The sequence below is a fragment of the Antedon bifida genome, chromosome 2 (assembly GCF_963402885.1).
Source record: "Antedon bifida chromosome 2, ecAntBifi1.1, whole genome shotgun sequence".
Taxonomy (NCBI): Eukaryota; Metazoa; Echinodermata; class Crinoidea; order Comatulida; family Antedonidae; genus Antedon; species Antedon bifida.
The window spans coordinates 30,131,959-30,159,142 of record NC_136227.1 but is presented as its reverse complement, the minus strand read 5'-3'; the positions used below and the strand labels follow the sequence as shown (position 1 = coordinate 30,159,142).

The 27,184-nt window shown below is 31.4% G+C and overlaps 1 protein-coding gene across 4 annotated transcripts in view; it reads right to left on the bottom strand.

The window, feature by feature from the left end:
• LOC144834474 (uncharacterized) overlaps positions 1-27,184 on the bottom strand; it is a 47,174-nt gene that overhangs the window by 18,647 nt on the left and 1,343 nt on the right. Inside the window, exons 2-18 of one of the 4 annotated variants that reach the window (XM_078689275.1) lie at positions 25,982-26,144; positions 19,950-19,982; positions 18,022-18,048; positions 12,735-13,228; positions 12,297-12,439; positions 11,638-11,881; positions 11,084-11,188; positions 7,315-7,356; positions 5,758-5,861; positions 4,950-5,010; positions 4,391-4,495; positions 3,617-3,886; positions 3,155-3,212; positions 2,507-2,590; positions 2,254-2,321; positions 1,825-1,913; positions 889-1,054 (exon numbers count right to left, since the gene is read on the bottom strand). In XM_078689275.1, the coding sequence (XP_078545401.1) occupies positions 889-1,054; positions 1,825-1,913; positions 2,254-2,321; positions 2,507-2,590; positions 3,155-3,212; positions 3,617-3,886; positions 4,391-4,495; positions 4,950-5,010; positions 5,758-5,861; positions 7,315-7,356; positions 11,084-11,188; positions 11,638-11,881; positions 12,297-12,439; positions 12,735-13,228; positions 18,022-18,048; positions 19,950-19,982; positions 25,982-26,084 (2,196 nt within the window). In that variant the 5' untranslated portion in view covers positions 26,085-26,144. Of the gene's footprint in view, positions 1-888; positions 1,055-1,824; positions 1,914-2,253; positions 2,322-2,506; positions 2,591-3,154; positions 3,213-3,616; positions 3,887-4,390; positions 4,496-4,949; positions 5,011-5,757; positions 5,862-7,314; positions 7,357-11,083; positions 11,189-11,637; positions 11,882-12,296; positions 12,440-12,734; positions 13,229-18,021; positions 18,049-19,949; positions 19,983-24,099; positions 24,226-25,981; positions 26,145-27,184 lie in introns of those variants that run through there. The other 3 variants (XM_078689276.1, XM_078689277.1, XM_078689278.1) reach the window with 3 other exon arrangements.

Below are 27,184 nucleotides of genomic sequence, written 5' to 3'. Positions count from 1 at the left end.
ATCAAAGACCATGTGTCATGTAGATAGGCCATTAACGTAGAAACGTATGGTTACCAGTTTTCATGTTTAAAAATGGAGACATATGCACATAATGTACAATACCTGTTTTGACGGACACAATAGTACACACACTTTTTTGTTGTTAGTGTCCTTAGACATTATACTGTAGCTATTCATCCTGTATAACCTTCGACCTCTCTAAATGCACTTTGTAACACTGGATGATCACAATAGTCTTGACAAACACAAAATATTCAACATAAAAACAAGTTTCCTAACACAAAGAATTGAACCCAGAACTTTGGTATTGTTAGGCAAGCACTATTAACCACCACCATTAGTATTGCTACAAATTCCAGTTATAAAAGTAAATAATATAGTAATGTGTATTTAATGATTAGAAACATAGGCTTATATTACAGTATGTATTATCATGACAATAATACATTATTCAACAATACTGACAGATGATCTTTTACTATTATTATTAGGTTAATAGGACTTCCTAAACAGGGCTCGATTTAATTTAATTTACTAGCCCAACTATCATTTCGTCAGCAGTTGGGCTAGTAGCTTAAGTTGATTAATGAGCCTCGGTAGAACGGAACTAGTGCTCATTTTGGCAAGGCAAAAAGGGCATGAATAGATTGGCTAGTCCAAAGCGGTTTTAACTAGATATTAGGTTAGTTAGGCTGGGCAAGTTGGGCTAGTACTAAATCGAGCCCTGCTGGACACTGATAAGTCAAAGCATTATCACATGTGATTTCTCCATATTTTTTTACATATAATTTTTAGAATTAGAAAAAGAGTGGCAAACACAAGTGCAGACGAAACCAATACAAGAAAACACAACCACCGCACGATTCACAACGATTATACGGTACTCACAATTTTATCATTTTTGGTTTGATATTTCTTGATTTCTTCAAGATGCTGCTGCCGAAGGTTTTCAAAGTGTTTCTGTGACTCGTCTTTGTTGTGGTTAAGGCTGTCCGATAACTCGGTTATTTTTTTGTTTGACTCTTCCAACTGTGAGGTTAATTCTTCAATTTGTCTAAGTAAATATTCACATTGCAATAAATTGTAATAACCAAGTACTGAGACACTAAAGGTGTGCTCCACCTTAGAGGATATAATTGACATAATAGTAATAATGTTCAATTTATGTAGCACAAAATGCAGGGCGCCTGAACAATCAACAGAAAATGTAAATAGCACAAAATTATTTAATGTTGAAAGTGCAAATATAAAAGGTGGGATTTGAGGAGTTGTTTGAATGTGGCGAGTGATATATCTAATTTTTGTGTAATTTTCCCTACAAAATGATTGACATTGCCCACCACCTCATTCTAGTCTTTCAAAATTGTCTAGAGATTGTATTCAAGGAGAGAAATATGAAGAGTTATAGTTAATTCCTAATCATCCTATTGGGAGCACTCTCATGGTTTCCATAACATAGTGAATGCACTGGTAGGGTTGTTAGCCAAATGGTGATAAACAACAAGGGGCTGAAACACTGGGATAACTCTTTCTGAAATATGCACTGGGTTCTTTTAAATGCACACAAGTCAGATATGTACACAGGATCTCTAGTTTTAAGTACCTATCCAAGAAGACTATAACAACAATGGTTCAGGAGTGACCTTGAACCTGTGCTGACATTATGGAAGTGGTATGCTCTTCTCTCTTAACTGCTAGAAAACTCGATAACACATGGAAAAAGCACATTACATTTTCCATAGTTAAAAAAGACAAGGAAATTCTTCTGAAGTATCTTTAAATAATTATATATTGTAATCTTTAATAAGTTTGTCAAGAACTAACCTTTCTTTTTCATTTATTTGTTGATTCATGAGAATAATTTGACCTGAACTATCACTGGCATTTTCTTCCATCTTCTTCTTTTCTGAATCCTAGTGGAAAATGTACACATTTCACAATATTTGAAAAGGACCAACTAATTAGGGAGTTTTCTGTGACTATGTAAAATTAAAAAGACATGTGCACACTCGAAATCAGTACTGTGATAGCTTCTGTAACTATGCCAATGTAGATACAGCTGTAAAATAACTTGCAACTCTCTCTTAAAGCCGAGTTGCAAAATACTGATCCTGCAACCTTGTATGTTAATTTTGACCCATTCCTACAGCTACACTTGTTTCCACATAAAAGAGCCATGTGCAAAACAATTAAGTCTACTACTTGCTTGCTTGTTAGTTTTGTATTTATTTAAATTAGATCAGATTTACTTACAAATTCACTTTTTTCTTTTAACAATTTCTTCTGCGTTTCTTCCGACGTTTTTATCTTCTTTTCAAAATCTGTTAGCAATCCAAATAAAAACTAATCAAATCACATTCGGGAGTCATTTATCCATATAAATAACAAAAACACAAGAGCCCTAACTGTACTGTATAGTAAATATAAATAATCTATAGGTCTTATGCATACAAAACCTTATCCCTTTATAATATATATTATTCCCCCAAGTCTGTTTGGTACTCACCTATTTTGGCCTGTTTTAATTCTTCCACTTCACTTAGAATACCACAATATGCAGTTTCCTTTTCACTTAGCTTCTTATTTAAATCTAGAAATTCCAGAATTAAGGATGAATTAATTCATAACTGAGCTGCTAGTAAATGTTAATATATATTTGGTTTTATAGATATGGAGGTGGACGAAAAGCGTGAATACTTGTTTTAATAAAGACTTTTAATATTATTTTCATTGTGTGTACGCAGGGACATTGAGATGTGCTTACTCAATCAATTCCTCAACACACAATTTTGGTGGAATGTCCAAGCAATAAGCCCCAACATTTTGTGGAAATTTCTTTATACTGCTTGCTTATATACCGTATATCTTCAGGTATAATCCCACCCCCTACGTTATGTCTGATTTCACAAACAGGCATATCAGAGTATAGTCCAAGTATTGACTTTTGGTCTTGATGTAGACCTCTCTCTAGCCAGTTCAGATGAGTTTTTACAAGAAATCCTAACCAATATTTTTATTTCCTAAACCAAGGTTTCCCCGGGTATAGTCCCACCCACCAAAGTCGGCCCAATTTTATGTTCTAGGGGGTGAGATGATACCAGAGGATATAAGGTAATACATTTTAGAGTTAAAACCTAAGAAAAACCTAACATACCTTCTACTGTTAGTTCAAGTTTCTGTTTGTTTGCAACTTCAATTTGCAACTCCTGAGCCTAAAAAAGTAAATATATAATATCTCATCAAACAGCAGTCAGAGAATATATATGTTTGAAGGTTTGCATGACGAAAATCGATATGTTGATCATATAAAGTTTGCAGTACACCGCTTTTCAGAACTACATATGTGGTGCAAACTTTATATCAACAGGATAATAACTTCAAATCAACAAAAACTTGATAAAAGAGGCTTATATAAACAAAAACTTGATAGAATTAGAAATAACAGTAACTTACAATAACAATTAAGATTATTAATATCAACACAACAAAAGAAAAAAAAAATAAGAAAAAAAACATATACAAAACTAAAACTAATAGTGCTACACTATTTAAATTACCATAAATATGTTACTTATATATACAACAATATACAAACAATACAAACATATACACATACAGCCAGGTCTACCTTTTCTTGAACCTTCCGCTCAGTCTCCCCTTTTTGTTTCTCAAACTCTGATAGCTGTTGTTCTAAGTCAGCAATTTTGACGATCTTTGCTTTCAATTCCTCGTTGGCCTGGTTGCCATCTAGTTGCGCTGTGTCGTACACTTGCTGTTTTGTTTCTAAGTCTTTGATCTTCTTTTGTTGTTCTTCAACCTGTTCCTGTAGAGTTGATGCTTCCATTTCCATCTCGGCCACTTTGAAGTCTTTATTATCATTTTGATTCTAAAATTATATATTTATAAATATTGATTTTATCCACTTCCATTACATCATGACCAAAAATGTGTGTATTGCTTTAATGTCTGTCTACACTATCAAACTTTATGTGATAAAATAATGTGATGTGCCCATATATGGACACGATAATGTCATATTACTACCATATTTGGGTACATCACACTGTTTTTGTGAAACTAATTTGATAGTGTAGACAGCTTTAGTCCTAAGGATTTTAAAATTTTAAATAATTCCACATTTTAAATAAAAATTTATATCATTAACAAAAGTGATAACCATGATAATAATGACCCATTTTAAGCTCCACTATCAAACTACTGTATTTTGACAAAAAAGTGTGATGTGCCTAAATATGGATTTGATATGACCAAATATGGTAGTGATATGACCAAATATGGTAGTGATATGACATCATCATGTCCATATATGGGCACATCACATTTTTTGATAGTGTAGACAGAGCTTTAGACTACTCTATAATGTACTTACTACAAGCTCATCAATCTCTTGTTGAAGTTTTCTATTTCTTTGATTTTCTTCCAGTAATCTATCTTCAAGTTCCTTTAATCTTTCAAGTTCTTCTTTGTTTTCCTCCTGCAAATTTTGAAAGATAATGTTTAATATATTTATTTATTTTCCACAATTTGTTGAAATTTGTACATGGGTTTGGCTACTATGGATGTGATACACATACCATGTTTGATTTGATTATAATCTCAAGCTTTGTCTACACTATCAAACAAGTGTGATATGCCCAAATATGGTAGTGATTTGACATCATCATGTCCATATATGGGCATATCACATTTTTTTGTCACATAAACTTTGATTTGTGTTGACAGAGCTTAAAAGGGTTGACTTCGGATATCCTTTGAGACACCCCTATTCAGGGGACACTTTCCTGAGGGGCTGTTTCAACACTACATCCAACCCTAATTCTGTGTGTCCCCTTAACAGAGGTTCTACTACTACCAATTATTATGTCATGAACATTCCCCATTGGAATATAGCATAAACATTTTAAAATACAATTGATTTAATAGCTAACCTTGAGATCTGAAGTGTCTATGGTAGCTTCCTCAATTCTAAATTGTAGGTCATCCACTTTCCTGAAAATGAGATCATAATTCATAATAATGTCATATCATAACAATAACATCCTTGCATTCAATGACAATGATTTCTATTTAAGTACATTCGTGGTCAACAAGCAATCTATCTACATATACATTCTAGGTTAATTAATAGTTTTCGTGTAGCAAGTTAAAAATCAAGGTAAACTAGCCAACGAGATATACCCAATGCAAAAACTTCAGAAAAAAATAATTGCATGTGAACAGAATAAGAATCTAACCAGAACTCTGCAATTGGAATACAGCCATACTGCATTGAAACACCGGTTTCGCCATATTACCAAAGTTAAGAAACATTGGGCCCGGTTGCTTTCTGAATGAGAGACCATTTGGGTGCGGCGCTTTATACCAGAGAGTGGTGGTATAATTATAATATCAGACTAGCATGTCATAGACATGGGTTTGAGCCTTATCTGTACCATACTCCTTAGCCAAGATGCTTTACTCTCATTGCTTCGTCCTTCGGATGGGATGTAAACCTGTTGGTCCTGTGTACATATAGTGCACATTAAAGAAATTGGTACATTATTGCAAAAGATTAGGGGATCGTCTCCCGATGTGCTGATCTGGTAGGCGCTGCACTGTTGGCTGCTGTGGGATGTGGCAGTTAATTAAGCTTGAGGACCAGAATAAATACATTTAACATTAACCACCAACTTCACAACCACTTTTCATGACTTTTACAATGTTGACAATCTCTCAACCTTCTAATCAACTAATTACCTTTTTTGTAGTTCTAGTTCCTGTATCAGTTCCACCTTTTCCTTATCTGCTGCTTCTACTAGGTATTTTAGGGAGTCTATCTCTTCCATACTCTCACGAACATACTGTTAAGAATATCATTAACATTTATTGCATACTAACTCAAAATAAAATAACATACTAAAATGATTATACCATTTTATTTATTGGTTAAAAAAGTATTAAAACTTAATTAATTATTCTTTATTATAATTATTATATTTATAAGCTTTTAAAAAATATTATATTTATTATTTTTATATATAGATGTTTGTTTATACGTTACAGACATCAATAATAACAATTAATAATTTAATTTAATAAGGTAAAATTTCAATTTTATGGGTATACAGAGTTAAAATATTATCAATAATTTATATTCCATTTCAATAGGAAAAAAAGCAAATAGATATTTTTTATTTAATGAATTCAAGTATTTATGTTTTAACAGAGAAATAATTAAAAAATGACCTTATTTAAATTATACTGTGTTTTTAGAATTAATTTTCATTATAATTATTATTATATTATTTAGATTAGAATAACTATTGCTTATTATTTCAGTTTGGTATCATATATCAAGAATGTTGTAGTGTTGTAGTTGTGGGTATACATCATGCACAGCCTACAGTAGTCTTGTCTATTGTGCATAATGGTTACTATTATTTACAGGCAAGAAACATTAAGAAGTATTTTAACAATACATTTAGAATTTAATAAAGCATAACTTTCCATCTATATTAAGGATTGTAAGGAATAATAATATTTAAACATGCTTAATTTATAAAAATCTGATAAAAAATAAAAGTATTTTTTGGAAGATAAATAAAATTGATTTATTTGAAAAAGAAATAATTTACATTATTTTATACAAACCATCATAAACAGTTTCCAAGATACAATAAACAAACAAAAATAAACATATCATTGTAACATTCTCAACATAACATAAGGCATAACATAAACAAAATATCATATATATATCAAACAAAATGCTGGAACAAAAAGCATATGTAATATCAGGTGTGGCACCAATGTTTCTAGGAGGAGCTTACATTTTAGGAGAGGGGAGGGTTAGATTGGGAGAGGGTGTAATTTTAATTTGTAGGTACTCCAAATAAGGACCATGATTAATGCTTTTGACATTGAATCATTTTAATTAAAGTCCAGTTTCATTTTTTTTTTATCCATGAAAATTTAGCTGGGATGCTGAAAATTTAGCTGGGATGCTGAAAATTTAGCTGGGATGCTGAAAATTTAGCTGGGATGCTAAAAATTTAAGAAAACCTTTTAAAAAAAATGGTCTATATAATTATGAGAGTCATGTATTTTTGTGTTCATTTCAATTATCAAAGACGGTCGTACCAACCCACATGGTGCCACTCCTGAACAAAATATAAATATAATAATATAATATATATATGAAATGTAACATTGAAAGGTAATATAATGAACTGTGTGTACTAACAAATAATGTATGTAAATACTGTACTGTAAATAAAAACATAATGTAAAGATGTGTGGCTTTGTTTTAGATACCTTCTCATGCTGTGTTCGTAAAGCTGCTAGTTCCAACTCCACCTGTTAAAGGTTAAGATAGCACACAACATCCAATCAAAAATTACGAGACAAACAAATGCACCAATCAGAATACACGAAAACAATTGTTCACCATGCTTCTAACAATGCCAAACACACATGGCCAAATATGACAAGGAGGGTTTATAATCTGGGGATTTTTTTACAGTAACTTAGGGAGTTTTTTATAAGGCAGCTTTTTAGGGTGGGGGTATAAATATTGGTGAACCAAAGTAATTTAGGTTGGTAATTTCATGCATCTCTGCGCCAGTGAGTACAGTATAACTATCCACAGGCAAAAGGGAACAAAATATTTTTGTCTAAATTCCACATAAAAAATATATAAAGTTTGGAACTTACTGAACAGTTATTCTGTGGGCGAATAAAAAGCTAACTGCTTAAATGTTTAATTTTAAAAAAAATTTATTTTAACAATATTTTACGAGGTTGGTCTATCCAGCCGAAACTGCTTCGAGTACAATTGAGACAGTTATTATTATCCAAGATTATAAACTCCTTGATATATCTGGCCAGAATGAAACATTAAAAAATATGGTGATATATATAAATATTATATAGTTAATAGTAGAATTCTATCACCTACCCGGTAATGCTGAAAAACGCAACCAAAGTCAAAACCGTACACCACAGTGTCAGATAGTAATATAATAATTTATAAATTAAGAATATAAATAGATAAATTTCTTTAAGAATTCCAAAACATTGGTGTATAATCTTTTGGTGGAAACACACCTCAAATATTCCATTTAAATCATTAACAGTATAAAGTGTTTTAAAATGTATAAATTCGTTAGAAATCCAGAATTTAAGAATTCCAAATATCAATAGCATAAATTTGAGGTGTAAATTATTTGACGAATAAATTTCTCATTAGATTCTTACCGCAACAAGTGTGGCAACCGGGACACATTTTGAACACTGATCAGATGGCAGGTTATTTTATTCAAGGAAATGTTAAAGTATATTAAACATAAAACTAAAATTTGTATTAATATGATTTGAAAGTATTAGTAAACATCATTTAATAATATATTAAAATTAGTGTTGATTTAAATAAGTTAAAGACATGATTGCAATTTTCATCATTAGTATTGCTATAAATAAGTCTAATCACATTTCCTCATCATCACACATTAAATTATCATTTGAGTCATAACTTTTGGACTACCCAGAATCATTGAAGCATGCTGCTTGGATTTCCCCAGAATTATTGAAGCATGCTGCTTGGATTTCCCCAGAATCATTGAAGCATGCTGCTTGGATTTCCCCAGAATCATTGAAGCATGATGCTTAGATTTCCCCAGAATCATTGAAGCATGCTGCTTGGACTTTCTATGGAATCATTAAAGCATGATGTTTGGATTTCCCCAGAATCATTGAAGCATGCTGCTTGGACTTCCCCCAGAATCATTGAAGCATGCTGCTTGGACTTCCCCCGGAATCATTGAATGATGTTTGGACTTTCCCCGAGCTATTGAAACATATCAATCTTTCATTCCATACTTGTTCTATTATAAATGCATATTCAGTAATAAAACTTTTGCTAATTTTATTTTAAAAATAGATAATAAACAATTATATGCCAAGCATTTTGATAAAAATCTAAATCAAACAAATTAGAGAAAGCAACAAAATGCTTTAAAAACCAAGAAACCAAAAGAAAACAAAGTTAAAAGAATCCCATGCAAGAATTTTGTGCAAAAAATTACAAAAATAAAAATTTGTGCAAAAGGTGTTATTTATTTGCAAAATAGATTTAAGTTTCTGATGTGAGTAAAAGAGTAACTCAAGAGAAGAAGATAAAGTTATGATATAAAACAATTATCAACTATAAAAGGGAAAACAAAAAGAACTGTTAAGACACCATTTGCGCCCCATACACCTCCAAATGATTTAAATATGTATAGGAATAGAAAATAGGAGGAGGACAGGAGAGTGGTGGGAGAATGGTAAATAATAAATGTGAATGAAAGGTGGAGGTAAAGAGGAGTCATTTGGAAGAAATCTGTATTTAGAGTAAACGCTAGTTTGGAAGGTCAGTATTAGAAAAGAAATTATAAATTGGAAAGACAATTAGACGTGACAGGAGTATTTTGTATTATGGAATAATTGTTAAGTTATAATGAAATGGGTGTTGAAATAAATGCATATTTTTGTGAAGCTATTCTGTATTATATTAAGAAAGTATTTTGTATGAGATAGAGGGATGCAATGGAGGAGTGAGCCTATTGAGAGCTAATTTTATATAGGTGATACAGGTTTATAGGTAGAAAAATGGAATTGTTTATGTCCAAATTAGATATGAGAAGGCTATTTAGAACTGCATTATATTTTGTGTGATAAATTAAAGTGGAAAACAGCTAGCTAGGTATAAAGTCAGAATTTGTGATGAGAACATAAAAATCATATATATTATGTATTATATAACTTTTTATAATGTTAGGCAGAAATGGATACATTTTATTTATTTATTTATTTTTAAATTATGCTTTTGTAGACCTAAGCTACTACCAAGGTTACAACATTGATTGACATAGTAAAAGTTACCAGACCTAGTAAAATATTTACCCTATGCCCACTTTAATGCCTACAGTAGCAACAATAGTACCCCATAGGCCTAAATTATTATTGCTTATCCATTTTAAATACATTACCTTCTATCTAATACTAAGCATTATGCATTGAATAAAGTTTATTTAAAGTTAGCCATACTGTAGCCCAAATTTCCCAGTCTAAACTTATTTATTGTAATTTAAGAATTAGTATCACCTACAAATATATAATTCATATGTTTATTATATTATATGTAGTGTTATTTTTATTGTTTTAATTTCTAGAAATTATGTTAAACTTCATAAACCAACAATTACGGATTAGTGTCAATATTATACCTATGTTATGAATCCACTAAAAATGCAACCACAGAAAATATTATATATATAATATATCTATGTACATACCATTTGTATGTAGTGAGTTAATATACTGATAAATGTATATGCTGTATTAAACAATGTATTATATGCTCTACCAATGTAAAGTATTATAAATAAATGGATCGTATCTTATAGAATGCAGGCATGCTAACTTTTGATAGGAATTGGTGTTCGTAACAAGGATTATCTTAATGATTACCTTAAGTGAGGTGGTGTATTTTTGTATCATTTAATGTAGGCATTGCAGCCTATGACATGATGCAACTATAGGTATATGTGTTCATAGTAAAATCTATTCAAGATATGTAGAAAGATGTATTGGTGGTTCATATTGAACATACACATTGCAAGTTAAATTGTGAAATGGATGCAACTATAGTTATATGGATAGGGTGTACAATATGGGTGTTTGTAATAAAATGTATTAATTAATTACATCTACCAGTATGTAGAATATCTTAATATGCATCGTTTGCACAAATTTTAATGCAATTTGCATAATGTAAATGATTATTATGATGAATAGTTTTTTTCCTTATTTTTATGTCTAGAAAATGTGTGTCCACATGTAAACATGAAGATATGTCAGGTGTATGTAATCATATATAATAATGTGTTAAAATTATGTAGTACATATTGTACAACATTATGTTATGTATTTAGTATAGCATTCATGTATAGTATAAGCATTCATGTATGCATGTGGTCCTATACTAAATATGCATATGCAAACATTTACATATAATGAATATTCGCATCTTGAATATTCATACCTGATTGTCGGGCATTGAACTAGAACCGACGGTGGGCGCTGACGAGGGTACAACTGGCTCGGCTAAATCACTGGCTGACGCGCCAGCATCGATATCTAAGTCATCCTAATAAAGAACACCAATGCACATAAAATATTGGAACAGAAAAGTGAAGAAAAAAATCTAAATGGTAAAAACAAAATAGAATATCACTGGTTGATGATAAACAAAATTAAAGAATAAACCACACACAAAATAAAATTACAGATTTAGTGTTACACCAATTTACAATGAGAAAAAAGAAAGTTGAACCACAAAAAGAAATACTATGTTAACAAATATTTACTTCTTGGTACAGAAGAGTCATTTTAAAAACTTAAAATTGAAAGAAATTGTTAGGAATGGAAGCAATAAATTAAAATGTGTTTTAATTTGAAAAATGAAATTGAAATGTATTTATCCTTAAAAATAATAAAAAATATATAAAAACCATGGTTTAGTTTTTGAAAATAAATATCAGCCATGCAGTGCTTTGTGTACATTTAGTTAATTTGGTATACGCTTATTGTACGTACCTGTGACCCAAGTTTACGCGGAGTTTCTAATGTTCTAGGGGAACCAGGATCGGTCGTTGAGGACCTTGCAAGGCTTCTCGACACACTTGATGTTGATCCTATAGAGCTGATAGAGCTGTTGCTGTTACTACGTTTGTCGCGCATCAAAGCGCTACCATCTTTGGTTTTGGCACCGGTACCACGCACCTTAGTAACCTTGTGTACAGGAGCAAATAGGCCATGCTTTGCTTTGCATTGAAAATACCTAAAAAGAACATTTAGAAATTGGAGTATACAGTAGTAACACTAATTATAGTTCTTTAGGTCAAAGTGTACCCTTAAAACATATACTGTAAGCCTTTGTTGTTTCAAGAAAATGTCCCTTTAATAGAGGTTTTCCTTTAATAGAGATTTCCCTTAATAGAGATAGGCTATACGATTAAAACATATACTGTATTGCCCCTTAAATAAGGATGTCCTTTTAATAAGGGTGTTCCTTGAATAGGGATTGGATGTAGTGTTAAAACATATACTGTATTTCCCCTTGTTCATTTTACAAGAAAGTGTCCCTTGAATAGGGATATCCCCTAAATATGAGTGTTCTTCTACTGCAGTGTAGTGGTAAAGTATAGTGACATGGAGGTAATGCCCACTTCAAACTTGTGGTACATTTTGTTTACCTTGTTCCTGCCACAGCACCATTATTTTTACCCTGTTCATCATCCAACTCAACTCCTGCCCAGTCTCCTTTGGCAAATTCTGTCGTTCCGATGTACCGTAGCGTTCCAAGCTTTGTACCACTTACAAGTACACGATCTCCAACCTTTACACAAGAAAGTAACAAAGATGCTTTTTACAAGCGTGTGAAATGTATTTAAGCATAGATGTATGTCCACACTATACATACTGGTGTGTGTGAAACAATATAAACAAACTTGTAGAGGCCTTTCGTATTAATGTCAATATCTCGTAATGATGGTTAATGTAACAATAATACTATGTTATTATGTTTTTGTAAAATGTGCAGCAAACTAATCCATTAGGGTAAAGGTGGACATGCTCGCCATTATACACAAAGACCACGCAGAGTTCTTAAATTTAAATTTGTCAATGCTTACCTTAAGTCCCATATGTTCTGGTGCGTGGTCATTCGTTGGTGTGCTAAGAGCCGCGGCCTGGGCAGCCGTCGTCGGAAGTTTACTAAGTGACCTACTGGACGAGGCTCTTGTCCCCATACGTGGTGTATTAGGTATCACATTGGGCCTAACTTTTGTCTTTCCCCTTTCTCGCATTAATTTTTCTGGTTTAACAAATACGCCCTTCTTAGGCTCGCACTGAAAGTAGCGTACACCATTAACAGAACCGTCATTCTTCCCCACCGCGTCATCTAATACGCAACCGGCCCACTGACCAGCTGCAAACTTAGTCTCACCCAAAAACTGTATATATCCATGTTTATCACCTCCAACGACAACTCTTTCACCGATGATAAAACTGTCTCGCGATCCGGTACTATCACCGCTTTCTGAGTTAGTTCGTACTAATTTATCTGCGTACTTAGATGCATCACTTGCACGCATCCCAGCTGCTCTTGCGGATTGAGCCACGGCATCTATGACAAAATAGATACAAAAGTTATTTCAATTCTACAGTATGTTAAGGAATTTCAGTCAGAATTACAGACTGCTATTTTGGACTTTATTGTGGACCTCAAAAAATAAAATCTACAGTAAGAGAGGAACAAATCTTGTATAAAGCATATTCAATCATCTCAATTTGTAATACTTTTTTGTGATAATGTAGATAAAATGATAAATAAAGAGATAACTTTTACACCAAGATAATAAAATAAAAACATCTAATTATAAGGTGTATAATCATCTTTAGGGCCCACAATCATATTGTCCTATTCAATAATATGAATATTTAATAAGATAAATGAATAAATAAATGTAAATTAATACTCATGATCAATATCATAAGGCATTGAACTAAATAACAAGAAAATCCATGACAAGCATAGTAATTGGACTGAGGAATAATTATTCCTGTTCAGTACAGTGCAATGTATGGAAGAAATTGCATTTCATTGAATACGGATATAAACATGTGCAGTTGCAAGACAATCAATAAGAAGAAATGAATACAGCAAGCATGCAGCCAATCTTGCTTTTTCTTCTCCTCATGGTCAATGTTTTCTATTAATTAGAAATTCGTTATTTCCTTCTAAATTGGTTAAAGATTATGTAGTGTATTAATAAATGTTTCCGGTTGAAGTAAGAATGTTGAATATTCTCTATATTGGAATATTAATAATATTATAATTACACAAACTATGGAGGCGTACTGTATGTCTCATGTTAACGAAATATACAGTAGTGTTGGTAGTCTAAGGACCTGTTCACACTTAGTTATTCACCCACTAGTTGGCTTTGCGGACAAATTATCACTAAATTTTGGTGGGTAGGTAACTAACTTTCATGGGTTAATAACTAAAGCTGAACAGGCCTTATGAGAACTATCCCCACAACAAAAGAAAGGAATTGAAGAGAACTTCCAGAGCAAATGGCCTTCTGTGACCACCTTAAATAAGCGTCTCCCAAAATGCAAGAACACAATTTTTTTTCAGGGTTTTATACCTTTCTGATTAAATAATTCAAGTAATATATAGGCTACCTATGTGTAATAGCTTCTTCTCTGAATGTTAACTATCTAAAATAATTCTAATACATGATTGGCAATTATTGTAAGCTCTGTGTATTCATTCAACTCATTGATAAAATTGGCATGCAACCAATGAATACAAATGGGGACTAAAAACTGACAACATGCAAACAGACAACTATAGGAAACATAAAATTACAACTCATGATTAACAAGTCAAAAAGGCAATTAAAAAAAAAACATTTAAATAATGAATCCACACGTCTGTGTGAAAGAACTCCTGACATACACATACAGTTATAATATACCACATTAATTTGTATACTCAAATGGACATATTATTGTATGCACATTTTTGTAATACAGTATAGGATATCAAACAATAACCACCTAACAATAACATTGTCATACACCCCACACTCTAACAATTATAGTACAGTCCATAATGGGTGGATATTGTCCTGGCGGGTATTGTCCAAGTGGTCATTGTCCTAGTGTACATTCAAACAGTAGAATACAGTATAGTACTTAATACAAATTAAATATTAGGTTTAATTAATACAATTTATGTTAATAACATGCACGATAAAAAGGATTTAAATTCTAAATCGAATTTCTATTCTAACTTTTAACCCTAGGCTAATTTAACAACAATGCCTGTAAAATAAATGATATTTTTTTCTCCCAAGCTAACACTAATTTTGTCAGCTAGTAGTAACTTACTAACCCAGGGAGAGATAAGCCGAATATTAACTAAGTACAGTACAGTCAACCTGTTTGAAATTCCCTAAAACATGATAGGATTAGCACAGAGGTTTTCTTCAAAACGGCTAGCAATAAAATGACTAATACTGTAGTATTTTTGCAAGTGGATTTTAGATATAGCTTATGATGAGTCATGTGAAATAATGAGACATATATTAACCAGTCTACTGTTAAAATCCTACTGTACTTATTATGCTGCTAACAAATTTAATTTCTAACCATTTTAATTAGCCTGACAACATATAGTAGTCCCTATTAAGGGGACACTTTTGGGACTCAGTCAAAATCCCATAGTGGTGTATTCTGTACAGGACCTGGACGTAGTGTTTTGCCTCTATTCATTTTACACAAAATCTCCTGAATAGGATGTTCTAAGGGTGGGGTTCTACTGCATATTCAATTGAGTTGGGTGGGGTCACTGAGTTGGGTGGGGTCACTCAGTTGGGTGGGGTCACGCAGTCAAATTTGTCACACACATTTATACATTGATTAGAAGCCCCTATAACTTCAATTATTGTTTACAACCAATATCCAAAATGTTTCCACCTATCAATTATAGCAAGACACAAACAGATAAATCAGGTACAAAAATATTAATCATAAATTATGTTAATAAAACAATTTTGAATAACAAATTTTGATTTATATGTACAGTCCAAACTGTCCATATGTGAAGGTAATTCCTTTCACTGACATTACAGTGCAATAGATTGAAAAACATGTTCTAATTTAATTCTATTGAATATCATTGCAATCACTGATATACCGTGCAATATTTAATATTTATAACAATTTTGATAACTATAATGGTCTTGATGACGTGCAATCTTCTCATTACTTGTTTGTTTTCTCTTAAAATTTTTCTGTTTTACTGGGCTTTATTTTTTATGTTTATATTTATATTTATATTTTATAAATGTTGTATTTTTTATTGTTTGTTATGTGCAATTTGGACCCCATTGGAAATGGGCTGGTTTTTCCGGCCTAATGGGTGTTCCTGATGCTCGTTATTTTGTCTTTAGTCTGTTTGTTATTTTAATGTTGAGCATCAAATAAATTCAATCAATCAATCAATAGATTGAAAAACATGTTCTAATTTAACTCTATTGAATATCATTGCAATCACTGATATACCGTGCAATAGATTGAAAAACATGTTCTAATTTAACTCTATTGAATATCATTACAAGTATTTTCTCAAATTGAAGATTGTAATTTGATATTAATGCAAAAGATGTCAGCTTAGAAATTATATCAAAAAGGAGTAGCCTGAAGTAGATAATAGATCAATTACACATTATTTCCTTTAAATATGACTATATTTGTACACTGATTTGATAACTAACTAATGGAATCATATTTAACACAGTAGGCCCCATTAGGCAACCTTAACAGTATATAGGTTTGGTCATGGTTATTTCACTATAATATCTCTATGGTTTGGTGTGATCTCCAGTGGCCTGTGACAAAACAAATTGGGGTAATTTGGAAAGCTATCACAACATAGATTTGCTTTTGAGACTTTCTACTCTTTTTTTTCTGGTGGAACTAGCCTTAATTAAAGCTCTCTGGGCTTATTAAGTTTCTCCAGCTTAAGTGAATTCTACTTTTAAAAAAACATATAATGATATAACTATAGTGAGACATTTAATGAATTGGCAAACTGCCTTAAAATGTGACATTAAATGTCTCACTATAGTTACTTTAACTCGAAAGTTCGGTGGAATCATTCATAATGATATAATTTTATGAAAATAAAATTCAATTGAAGAATTGCTTTATACTATATTGTGCATTTATATCTTTAAGTAAGTAATAACAGCATAATCATTTTTACAAGACCTTTAATTAATAAAAATATTTTAAAAAATTCAACAATAATTTTTATATTTTATAATATATTATAGTAATTTAAGAAAAGCCATGGAACTAAACTATATATAAACATATGTTATACAGTAATTAAATTTTTAAATAAGCATGTTAGACATTAAGAAACTAAGGAAATAACAAGAATTATATATGAGTTAATCCAATAACATGAAATACAGTCTTAATAGTAATTTAATATAGGAAATTAATGGAGAATAACACAATGTTATTTTATTACATCATGCAGTATACATTTCAACACAAACAACTTGTTTAACATTCTCGGAGATTTGTACGGCGAACACCGTGCTATGAGTGCTTTGACCACTTTACTGCATAGAGCCTATATAAGTGATTTAAATGATTTCTAATTCATTGAAAACTATATTGCAATTTTATTTTATGAATGAAAATGTTCAGACAAACAGAATTGTCCAAAAAAGATTTGGCACATGTAAAACAGCAAAGTTAAAACTGCCTTAACTCTGCCAATTTTATATCATTGACAGCCACGACTCGACTCAAATATTGGGAAATTATAACTCTGCATACTGAAAATGCAATCCAGTGAAAAGAAAGAATAAGTAATTTACTGAAGTCATATGGTTAGTCAGTGTTAAATAAACAGGAACTGAAATGCATGCCTAATTTCATGCAGTACTGTAGTATGTATTTACATTGATTATACAATATGCATTTTGTAATGTTAGATCATACATACAGTAACTGTACTGACTTTCATACTACAGACTTATAATATATCTACTGTATAACAAATATAGAAAACAATGTACTGTATTATCTTGCTTTTTTTTCATGCGGTACAATTCAGGGCGGATCCAGGGGGGGGGGGGGGGGCAAACCGGCCCTAAACGTAGCAAATTGTAATGCAAAAGATAGGACATAAAATTAATCTCAGCCCTTCATTTCACCATTTTTAGGCCCTGGGACGGCCCCTCCCCCACCCCCTCACTATTTCAAAATCCTGGATCCGCCACTGCGATCAATACACAACGTAATATAGAGGATACGTCTCTGGTTTTGTACAGTGATGATAATGACAGCAAACGGTTTCAAGGCATAGATACGTTTATCAATGCCTACCTTTAATGCGAGTGGCATGCAATAAACCTGACCACGATAATGAATGATGGAAAAGAGCAGTAATAAACATTATTAAAATCTCACAAGAGGAAAAAATAACAGTACAGTATAGTGATATTTATTTAATAATAAGAATAACAAACATTTAGAAAATTATGAATATGCATTGGTTGTGAAAGATAAAAGTAAGAATTTATATACAAATTATTGTATATTTTATATATTTATTACAATATATGTGGGGGAAGGGGGTGGGGATCGATGATCGTTGGTGCCTCTCTAAAATGTTGTTAAAAATATATACTGTAGATACAAGGGACTTTAAAAAAAGGAAGACATTAATTGATTACTGGCCGATCCTACATTGCTGTGTTTGGGCCACCTGAAATCAAATCTGTACATGACCTTGTTAAATGCTTTATTACACTATCAAATTTTTTAAACGATTCATTTTAATTAACAGAACACAGAATATTGGAATATTAGAAGAAAATTCCTATGGAATCAATTCCTTATGGAATAAATTACTGCTGTTAAGTCAAGTTTTAATGCAGGTAAACAGATTTGTAATAGACATACGTACATCCTTATAAGGAAAGACTCGGCAACTCAGTGGTTTAATGACATGAGTTCAATAGGTCAAAGGCCATATAATTACTTGCTAAACCGTCAATATGGGTAGGAAATAAAATGCTGACTGTACAGTAATTTATACAGTCATGTCATAGTATAAAAAGGCTTGAAACTGAAAGAGCTGTAGTAGAATTATGATATAAATCTATACATATTAACAATCAAATGTATAGCAATTAATATAAATGAATGAATGATACAATAAAATGCTTATTTGGAAATGGAATAATATGCTATAGTGTAATATAGGCCTATAATCTTACAAAAAACCTTGATCAATCCTATAGTACAACTTTAGTACTACCAACAACTTGTTTGGAAGAAAAATCATAATATTTAATTGTCAACATAATTTTGTAGCTAAAAAAAAACATAAGGGCCATTACCACTAAAGCCTATTGTATACCTAGCTAGCCAAAAAAGGCAACCAGTAAAAACTGTGGTATTGTACTTATAATTTGTTAGTCGACTCTGCTATTTAGAAGGTCAAAGGCTAAATTTTGTGTAAGCTTATATATAATGTATCCATATAAGCATTCATAATGATAATCGTTCATCTATCGTAATATCACAATAATACATAATGATTGTCATACAGAAAGCATGATAAATATCACCTGAAAATAAATGGGTTGCTGTAAACTCATTTAATACCAACTAGAATATCAGTGATGTCATGGTCATATTACACAAGTGATATTATAAAAAAAAAAAAAAATTCATATTAAAAAAAAAGGAATGTTCTTTCTTTCACATTAAACCCATACTCCATAATCTGTGCTCTCTGGTTTTTTAAAACAGTAGATCATATCAAAGTACATACCTACAGAGAATATTATAGTAGAATGGTTTTATCAACCAATTCTTCAATAAATATTGATTATAAAATATCATTACTAAATAAACTGTTTAAAATAGATTAATCACAGAAACAGAAAAATGATTTGATTTAAATCAGAAATTCAAAAGTGAAATCAATATTTATAATATTTAAGAGGTAATGATATTCACTTAAATATCTAAGTAGTTCAGTAACATTTAACAATTAATAAATAACAATAACAGGTGAAATCACAAAACAATAAATTTTCACGTCACAGAAATCAACAAACTTCAAACACGACACATGCTCTTCGATAGATTCCTAAAGAAATTAAAAATATCATCAGAAAGAAGAATTTGAGGTTGATTTACGATAATGAATAAGCGTAGCTTATAATAGCAGATAAGGCAAATGTTAATTATCTATAGCGATGACAGTGAGAGAGAGCATCATACAATGTAACAAGATTTACCTCGTGGGGCTCGCTGTTCTTCTGGATGATGTCCTATGAAGCGGTCAAAGAGAGAAGATTATATCGGTTAAATACTTATTTTCAATTATAATATTATAATTTAAATACCAATTATGGAGATAAATTTATTTCATTTTATATAAATAGATGAGAAACCATTAAAATAACATAATCTCAAAGACAACAAAAACATGAAAATAAGTAAGTAACAAAAAATACAGCTTTTTTAATGATATATGTTCGCCATGTTTAACTTGACAAGACTAACAACAAACAAAACAGCAGTACAGAATATTTCAAATCTAAATTTACAAATAAATATCTATTTAGTATGGAACGGCAGAGATGACAAATTTGCATGATTCAAACAAGTTGCGCATACTTAGGCTAAAACTTTATCTTAAGAATGAACTATGTAGATTAAGAATGCTGTTCAGTTATGTTTAGTAAATTATACAGGCTCCATATGGCCAGACCCATGAGAGAATTATCTAGAATCGGAGAAAGGCGTACTAATATTAAACCTTATGTTGAACATCTGTTGTGGATCTACGGTATGTTGGTTGGTACAGGAGGTAGTTTTCTGGCCTCTTTGACCAAGCAGATTGAATACCATTACCATGATGTCTACAGTACTCTGGTCATGTCATTTGTAACCTGTACATCTTCACCCATAAATGGAAACCACAAAGGAAATAAAATGGTGTTGGTCAAGGTGCCCATACCGTGCCCTACAGTATTATGGAGTTCTGGCAGGCCACATGCAGAGGAACATTTGTCTGGCAGTGACAATAATAGTCAGAGAAATACGCCAGTTCTTTTAAATTTGATGTGGTACTGTACCCGCAATGTTTAATCTAGCTCGTTTTTTAGAAATGCAGATATTTTTTAATCAAGCGGAAATGGATTGGCAGACATCCATATCTGAACGTGTTACATTTCATATCAACTGTTCCTATACTCAGACATTGGTACCATGCTTATTTTAAGACCAAACTGGGCTGCTGGTCTATGTATGGTACAAACACCCTACACTGCAAAAACTGGGGATAAGGACTTAAATTTGTTTGTTTTTCAACTTATATTATATTTTTTGTAAACGATAGTTTACACTAATCTATTCAATATAAAACCTTTTTTTTTTGTTCTTAAAAATTCATACGATTCATAATGTTTAACGTTTAAATATCACAGGCATTTTAATGGTTGTCATAGTTTGTATTCAAAACACATTACATATCTGTCTGTATTACTTTCATCTCATTTATGTAATGTTGCTATATTATATTAAACATGATTTTCAAAAATATGCATTCTGGCTACCTCCTTTATAAATGTCTGAATCTATAATTGATAAGTTTGCGGTACACCAAGTATATATAGTTCTGAAAGAACTGTTGAGCTCTAAACTAACTAAAAGTCCATACAAATTTGTTATTCTTGGTGTGTTAAAATAGGGACCAAATTGCATGTTGATTATGATCACATTCACCTGTGGCATTGTGATGGTCTTTGATAGCGTCGACTGTGATTCCAGTACATGGCGTAGTTTTTATAGACTTAATGGAAAGTATGTATTCATGATAGATTTCATCCTATTTTTGGTGGCGCTTTATGGTCTAAACATTGGTGACCCTTTGTTTTCACAAGCCTAAGTCTAATAGTCATTCTGTACATGGTTATATGTTTGTGAGTGTACAACTCGACAGTTGTGATGCGCCATGAAAACGGAAGATCACAAAATAGAATTGGATATAAACCGCTTAGGATAGGAGTAGAACCTTCTGACTAGTTGATCTGAATGACCTTTGACCTGAACAATTAAATCAATTCATGCTAGAATTTATATTTTTAAAAACACAAGAACTTTGGGTTTTATTCTGATACAAAAACTAAACATTACATAACCAGGACTTGAACTCTAAATTAAATCCAAGATGCACGATGTTCACCACAATAGTGCCAGTAACCATGCCCAACAGAGTAACACTGTGATTAATTAAATAGACAAAACCGATTCAAATGGAAAATTACTTCCATCCCGCTGCGGCATAATAATGAGGTGGCAACCAAAAGTGCTCAGTGAAATATACTACATCTATCTAGCTATGTGCGGACAGGGTTATCGGTTTTTCAAAGAAGTATAGTAAAGTGACCAATGGAAGGTATTTATTTATTTCAACAGAGAAAATGTTTCACTCAGTGCTTTATGGAAGTCAAGGTCCTGCAATGCACCGACAAATGGATGGGGAACATCAAATTATCCAGGCGATTTTTTTGAAAGGCTGGGATACTATTTCTATTCTATAATAAAACTGTACTTTTCTATTAGTAATTTGTGAAATCAAGAATGAAACATACATTTAAAAATATTATTCATTTCCTAGTTTTCCTTAAATTATGATACAAACGGTAGTTTACATCTAAACAAATAAAAATGTATCATTATGAGTAATGGAAGAAAGTTCTTTGACATTGACAAGACAACTTTTTTTAATTTTGAAAAGTACATAGAACCTTTTCGGCACTCAATAAACTGTCCCCTTAATGGGGGTGTTGCCTGAATAGGGGTTTGCCATAGTGTTAAAACACATTATCAAATTATCATTAACAAATTAGCCTTATTCATTTCATAGGAAAATGTTTCCATAATAGGGATGTCTCAAAGGCTTCTACTACTGTACACATTATCTCCAAATTAGTCCTGCGAGTGTCACCATACTGTACAATACACACCAAATGTTTATATCTTCATTTCCACACCTTAATACATGAATATTATTAGAATCAACTTTAACTATACATTATTCCAGGTCTTTTCAACAATAGGAAGTGGAGTTAGTTTATAGTTCCTGGTATTATCATATCAACCTGAGATTAAAAAACATTTGACCACTAAATCACTACTCCCACTCAATTGTTCTGTACAAAATCTGTACTGTACAACTATTTAGTATTACTATTTTATAACATAATGATTACAAAGGTATCAATTTAAATAAAACATGCATAAAATATAATACAAATAATTATGATTATTTCTGCATTTTTATCTGTTTTTAAACAGAGTGTACATCAATATGTCAGCAGAGAAAGATACTGTATTAAAGTTTTGTAGAATTACTTAAACTTACAATATTGTATCCACCACACACAGCACCATATGAGCAATATAATAACAGTACAGTATACGAAAATAATTTTAATATTTCATATATTTTTAAGTTGGTATGGTGACTCATTTTATATGTTGGCATTGACCTAAATGTAGAGCTACAATAGTTTCAACTAGCTTTTATTGTCAAGTCATCATTTTTTTATTTATTAAATTTAGAAAATATATTTATAGATATTTCCTAAGTGCAGTTAATTAAAACAGCTGGACATGTCCTAATATACACAGTTAACAATATTAGACAACGTAAATATTATAATACAATTATGAAGGTTAGGCACTTTAGTATGAAGAATATAACAATTCACATCTTTATTAATACATCAAAAACAAATTTGATAAAATTAACATCAAGAAGGTAAGCAACAAAACAAACAAATAAACAAATCAGAACTTTCAAAAACAATTAATATATCTCCTAAAACAGGCGGAGTTAATATAATTGATAACAGGCAAAACGATATCAAACAAGTCTCCTGGTTATTGATAAAGAGTGAAGCTAAGAATCTAAAGCCAGTACAGTATAGTATAACTAATAAATAGTGGTTCTGTATCACTTTTATACTCCTGTGTGAAGCACACCTAATTCAAGCAGTAGTGTGGTAGATGTGCAGTTATTACTCAAAAGATCATCGAAAATAAAAATATTAAAACTGGCCTAAACAGTTCAATCAATAAATATGAAAACGAAGTTTTCAACTTTTCAGCATACACGAAATTAGCATTATCAATCAATTGACTTCTGCAATAATAATAATAGTTCATTCTTATATACTGTAGTGCTTATAAGCAAGCTCTCAATGCACTGCACATTATTACCCCAGTCATTTTTTATGGATCGAACACGTACAGAAACTCCTATATGCAGCTAGTAATCAGTGCAAAGTTGTGTCTTGAATTATTTCTACTAAATTTCCAGTTACTGTAAAATGTGTTAATAAAAAAACAATAGTTTACTAAATATAATTAATTTACCTCTACCACCGTGCCGTTCTCTATGGAATGAAATTAGCGATTTTTGCCTAATCAGCATGTTGGTTGTTGTTTGTAGGCCGGCCTATCGTCTTCTGTTCTATATCTTTATATCATATTGACACTTGTTGGCCTTTTGCTTACTTCCTGCCTGTAATACTACTACGGCCTCAAACAAGCAGGTGTGTCATATCTTTCAACCAATCACAGACGAGGACGATTGAATGATATAGTCATGTTAACAGAACAATAGGAGTATGTTTTTTTAATGATTTGAAATTCATGATTTTATTAAAAACAATAGAAATGCTACTTGTAGCAGTTTTATGGCTAAGTAGAAATAGCTGTTTTTTAAAGCTGAAAGTAGATCATTTGGCAGGCTTTGGTTCATGAGTATTTTTTGAGATGGTGTTTTAATGCTCAATCATAGCATGGAGGTATTTTATACTGTCTCCATAAACAAAGCAAAGAAGTTGTTTCAAGAGAGTATAGCTCAAATCTATGATGTTTAAACAAACTATAAAATCCTCAGATTCAACAAAGACTTTAGTAGGTCTCTGTTTAGATAGAAGACAATTAAATTGTATTGGTTATGGTTTTGGTAAGTCCTTCTGTACTGTATTTCTTAATGAAGATACAACCGAGGTAGAATGTGACTGTCAGAGACTTCCCTAGGGATACCAATTAAATGTTTAAAAGAACAGTAAAAGAATGATCTGTATTAGCCTGGAGTGGTTTCCAATCTCGATTACAAAGTGGTATCGTTTGATAATTCATCCAGAGGTGAAACAAACGTGAACCAGACACTAATAAGCGATGTTTGCTACAGACCGTTTGCATGAGGATTGCCGCGCATGACTGCCTCTGGGGAATATCAGTATTTGGCTGTTTAACGAGCTTTTTTAGGTTAAAAATAACAAATTAAGAGATAACCAGAATCTTTTACAGTAACTTTGAGAAATACTGTTTTCATCATAATTCAAAGTTGACAAAAGTACCTGTAACTTGTAAGTCGACAATAGGAAATTGTATTCTTTATATAATGTATTTATTGTGATGAATATAAAAAAAAATTGACTTGACTAATGTAATAAATGTTTGTTGAATTTGACTACATAACATTGTTTACTCCTTTACCCAATAGTATGGTGAATAAACTATAAAAAAAACTTAAGAATCCCTCACATTCCATGTAAAATGAAGCTAGTTCCAACAGCCACCAAGTACACTACTGTACAAGGGTTACCAAGCAAACTCTAAACACATTCCAAATGTTGGCAAGTTCTCTAAAATCAACTGTCATAGTGTCATATTTTTTTAAATGCATACAATAAATTGTTGTACAGTATAGTTGACAACTGGCTTTTGATCTATAAAATATGTCTTGTCGGAATAAAAACACTTACTGCATTTCACAGGTTAGAGAAAGAGGAAAAAACACAAATTGTGACATTTAGTTTTTAGCATTAGTAGCCATAGTTGACAATGACATTTACAACAATTATTTTGAACCGTTTTTAAACAACTAATAAGCCTTTATATTCTATTCTATACTCTTTACATTATCCAAACAAAGATTGTTATAATTAAACCATTTTTCAATACAAAAAGTAAATAAATAACTGTATATTGAAAGTTAATATAGACTACAGTATAAAGATAATAGAGCATGTACAAACCTTACAAACAAAAGTTTTGTAACAAAAATCTTTAATAATTTAATAATATCTATAAATAATTTCTAATCAGAGACAAACAAACAAATCTTTTTAAAATATGAAGAAAATGTTCATAAAAAGTATTCAGTTTTAACATGTTCATTGAAGGAGACTATTGGTCATAGACTCATATGGTAACTCCTAAAAATTTGAAATAAAATACTTACCATCTACTCTGATTTGCGATACTGGTTTTCCTAATCCTGTTGTTTTTGGTTTCGCTATACGCGATGGCGGTTTCAAACCAGACGATCTACCGGTCGTAGCCATAATGATAATGATATTTTTCCTTCAGATCATAAAGTCTTTTTCAAAAGATGCATTTTTAATCTATTGAAAAATAAAAATGAATTCATGAGAACACAATATAAAATATGTTAATATCTATATTAAACATAATAAAAATAATTGGTAATAAAAACTATATTGAGGGTGCCCTACAGATGTTTGGTAAATCAGAAGTTTTACTGTACAGTAACTGGTCTTTAGCTCTTCCTATCTAGTAGTCATACTTTTTTCCAACAACTAGATCACTGTACTACATTTAAAGCAAGCCTGTAGCCAGGGGGTTCAAACCCTTTTTTCCTGAAGTGTCCTTTTCAAACTAGAATCAGTCCATCAGCAAAAGTGCTAGTATTGTATGGTATAGGCCTAAATCTTTTCTAGCTTTATACGCTTGCACTTGTCCCTATTTGTAGAAAAACGAATCCCCTTGGTTTGTTTAAAGTAGCTGTTTAGTTATGTAGTAGTTTGCCCAAATCTTTACTGTAGACCAGAGGTACACAGTCTAAAAACGAAACGTGTGACAAACATAAAAATGAGTTGAACACATTTTTCACAAGTTCTTGAAATAAAATTAAAAGAAAACTTCTTATCCAAACACAAACTAACCTGTGAACTAACAATCTAGAAGTATTAGTAGTGTTTATGATGAATGATAATGTAAAAACTAGTACTACAGAACTTCCAAAAAAACCCCATGAGATCCTACAATGAAATGGGATAATCTCAACATCTTTTCCCCCAGGAGATGCAACACAATACAAAACTCAAACATTCCATTTCCAGAATGATGTACTACTGTATATGCATTAGAAGATATATTTATTTCCTGCATTCATGATATAGGTCAGTGGATTGAGTTATTGTCCAGGTAAGTAGCCACAAAATGAAAATTTAGAATATAGTTCGTTCTGATAATCTTATTCATTATTCAAATGTACTTGTTAATTGAATTTGAACATTAACATCGCACAGTTAATCAATTGAATTTGGTGCTAACACCATTAATGTTTAATCCCACGAAATATCAAATGGCAAACTTGACATTTCTAGAAGCGTATTCATTTCGTTGTCAATTAGTGGTTGAA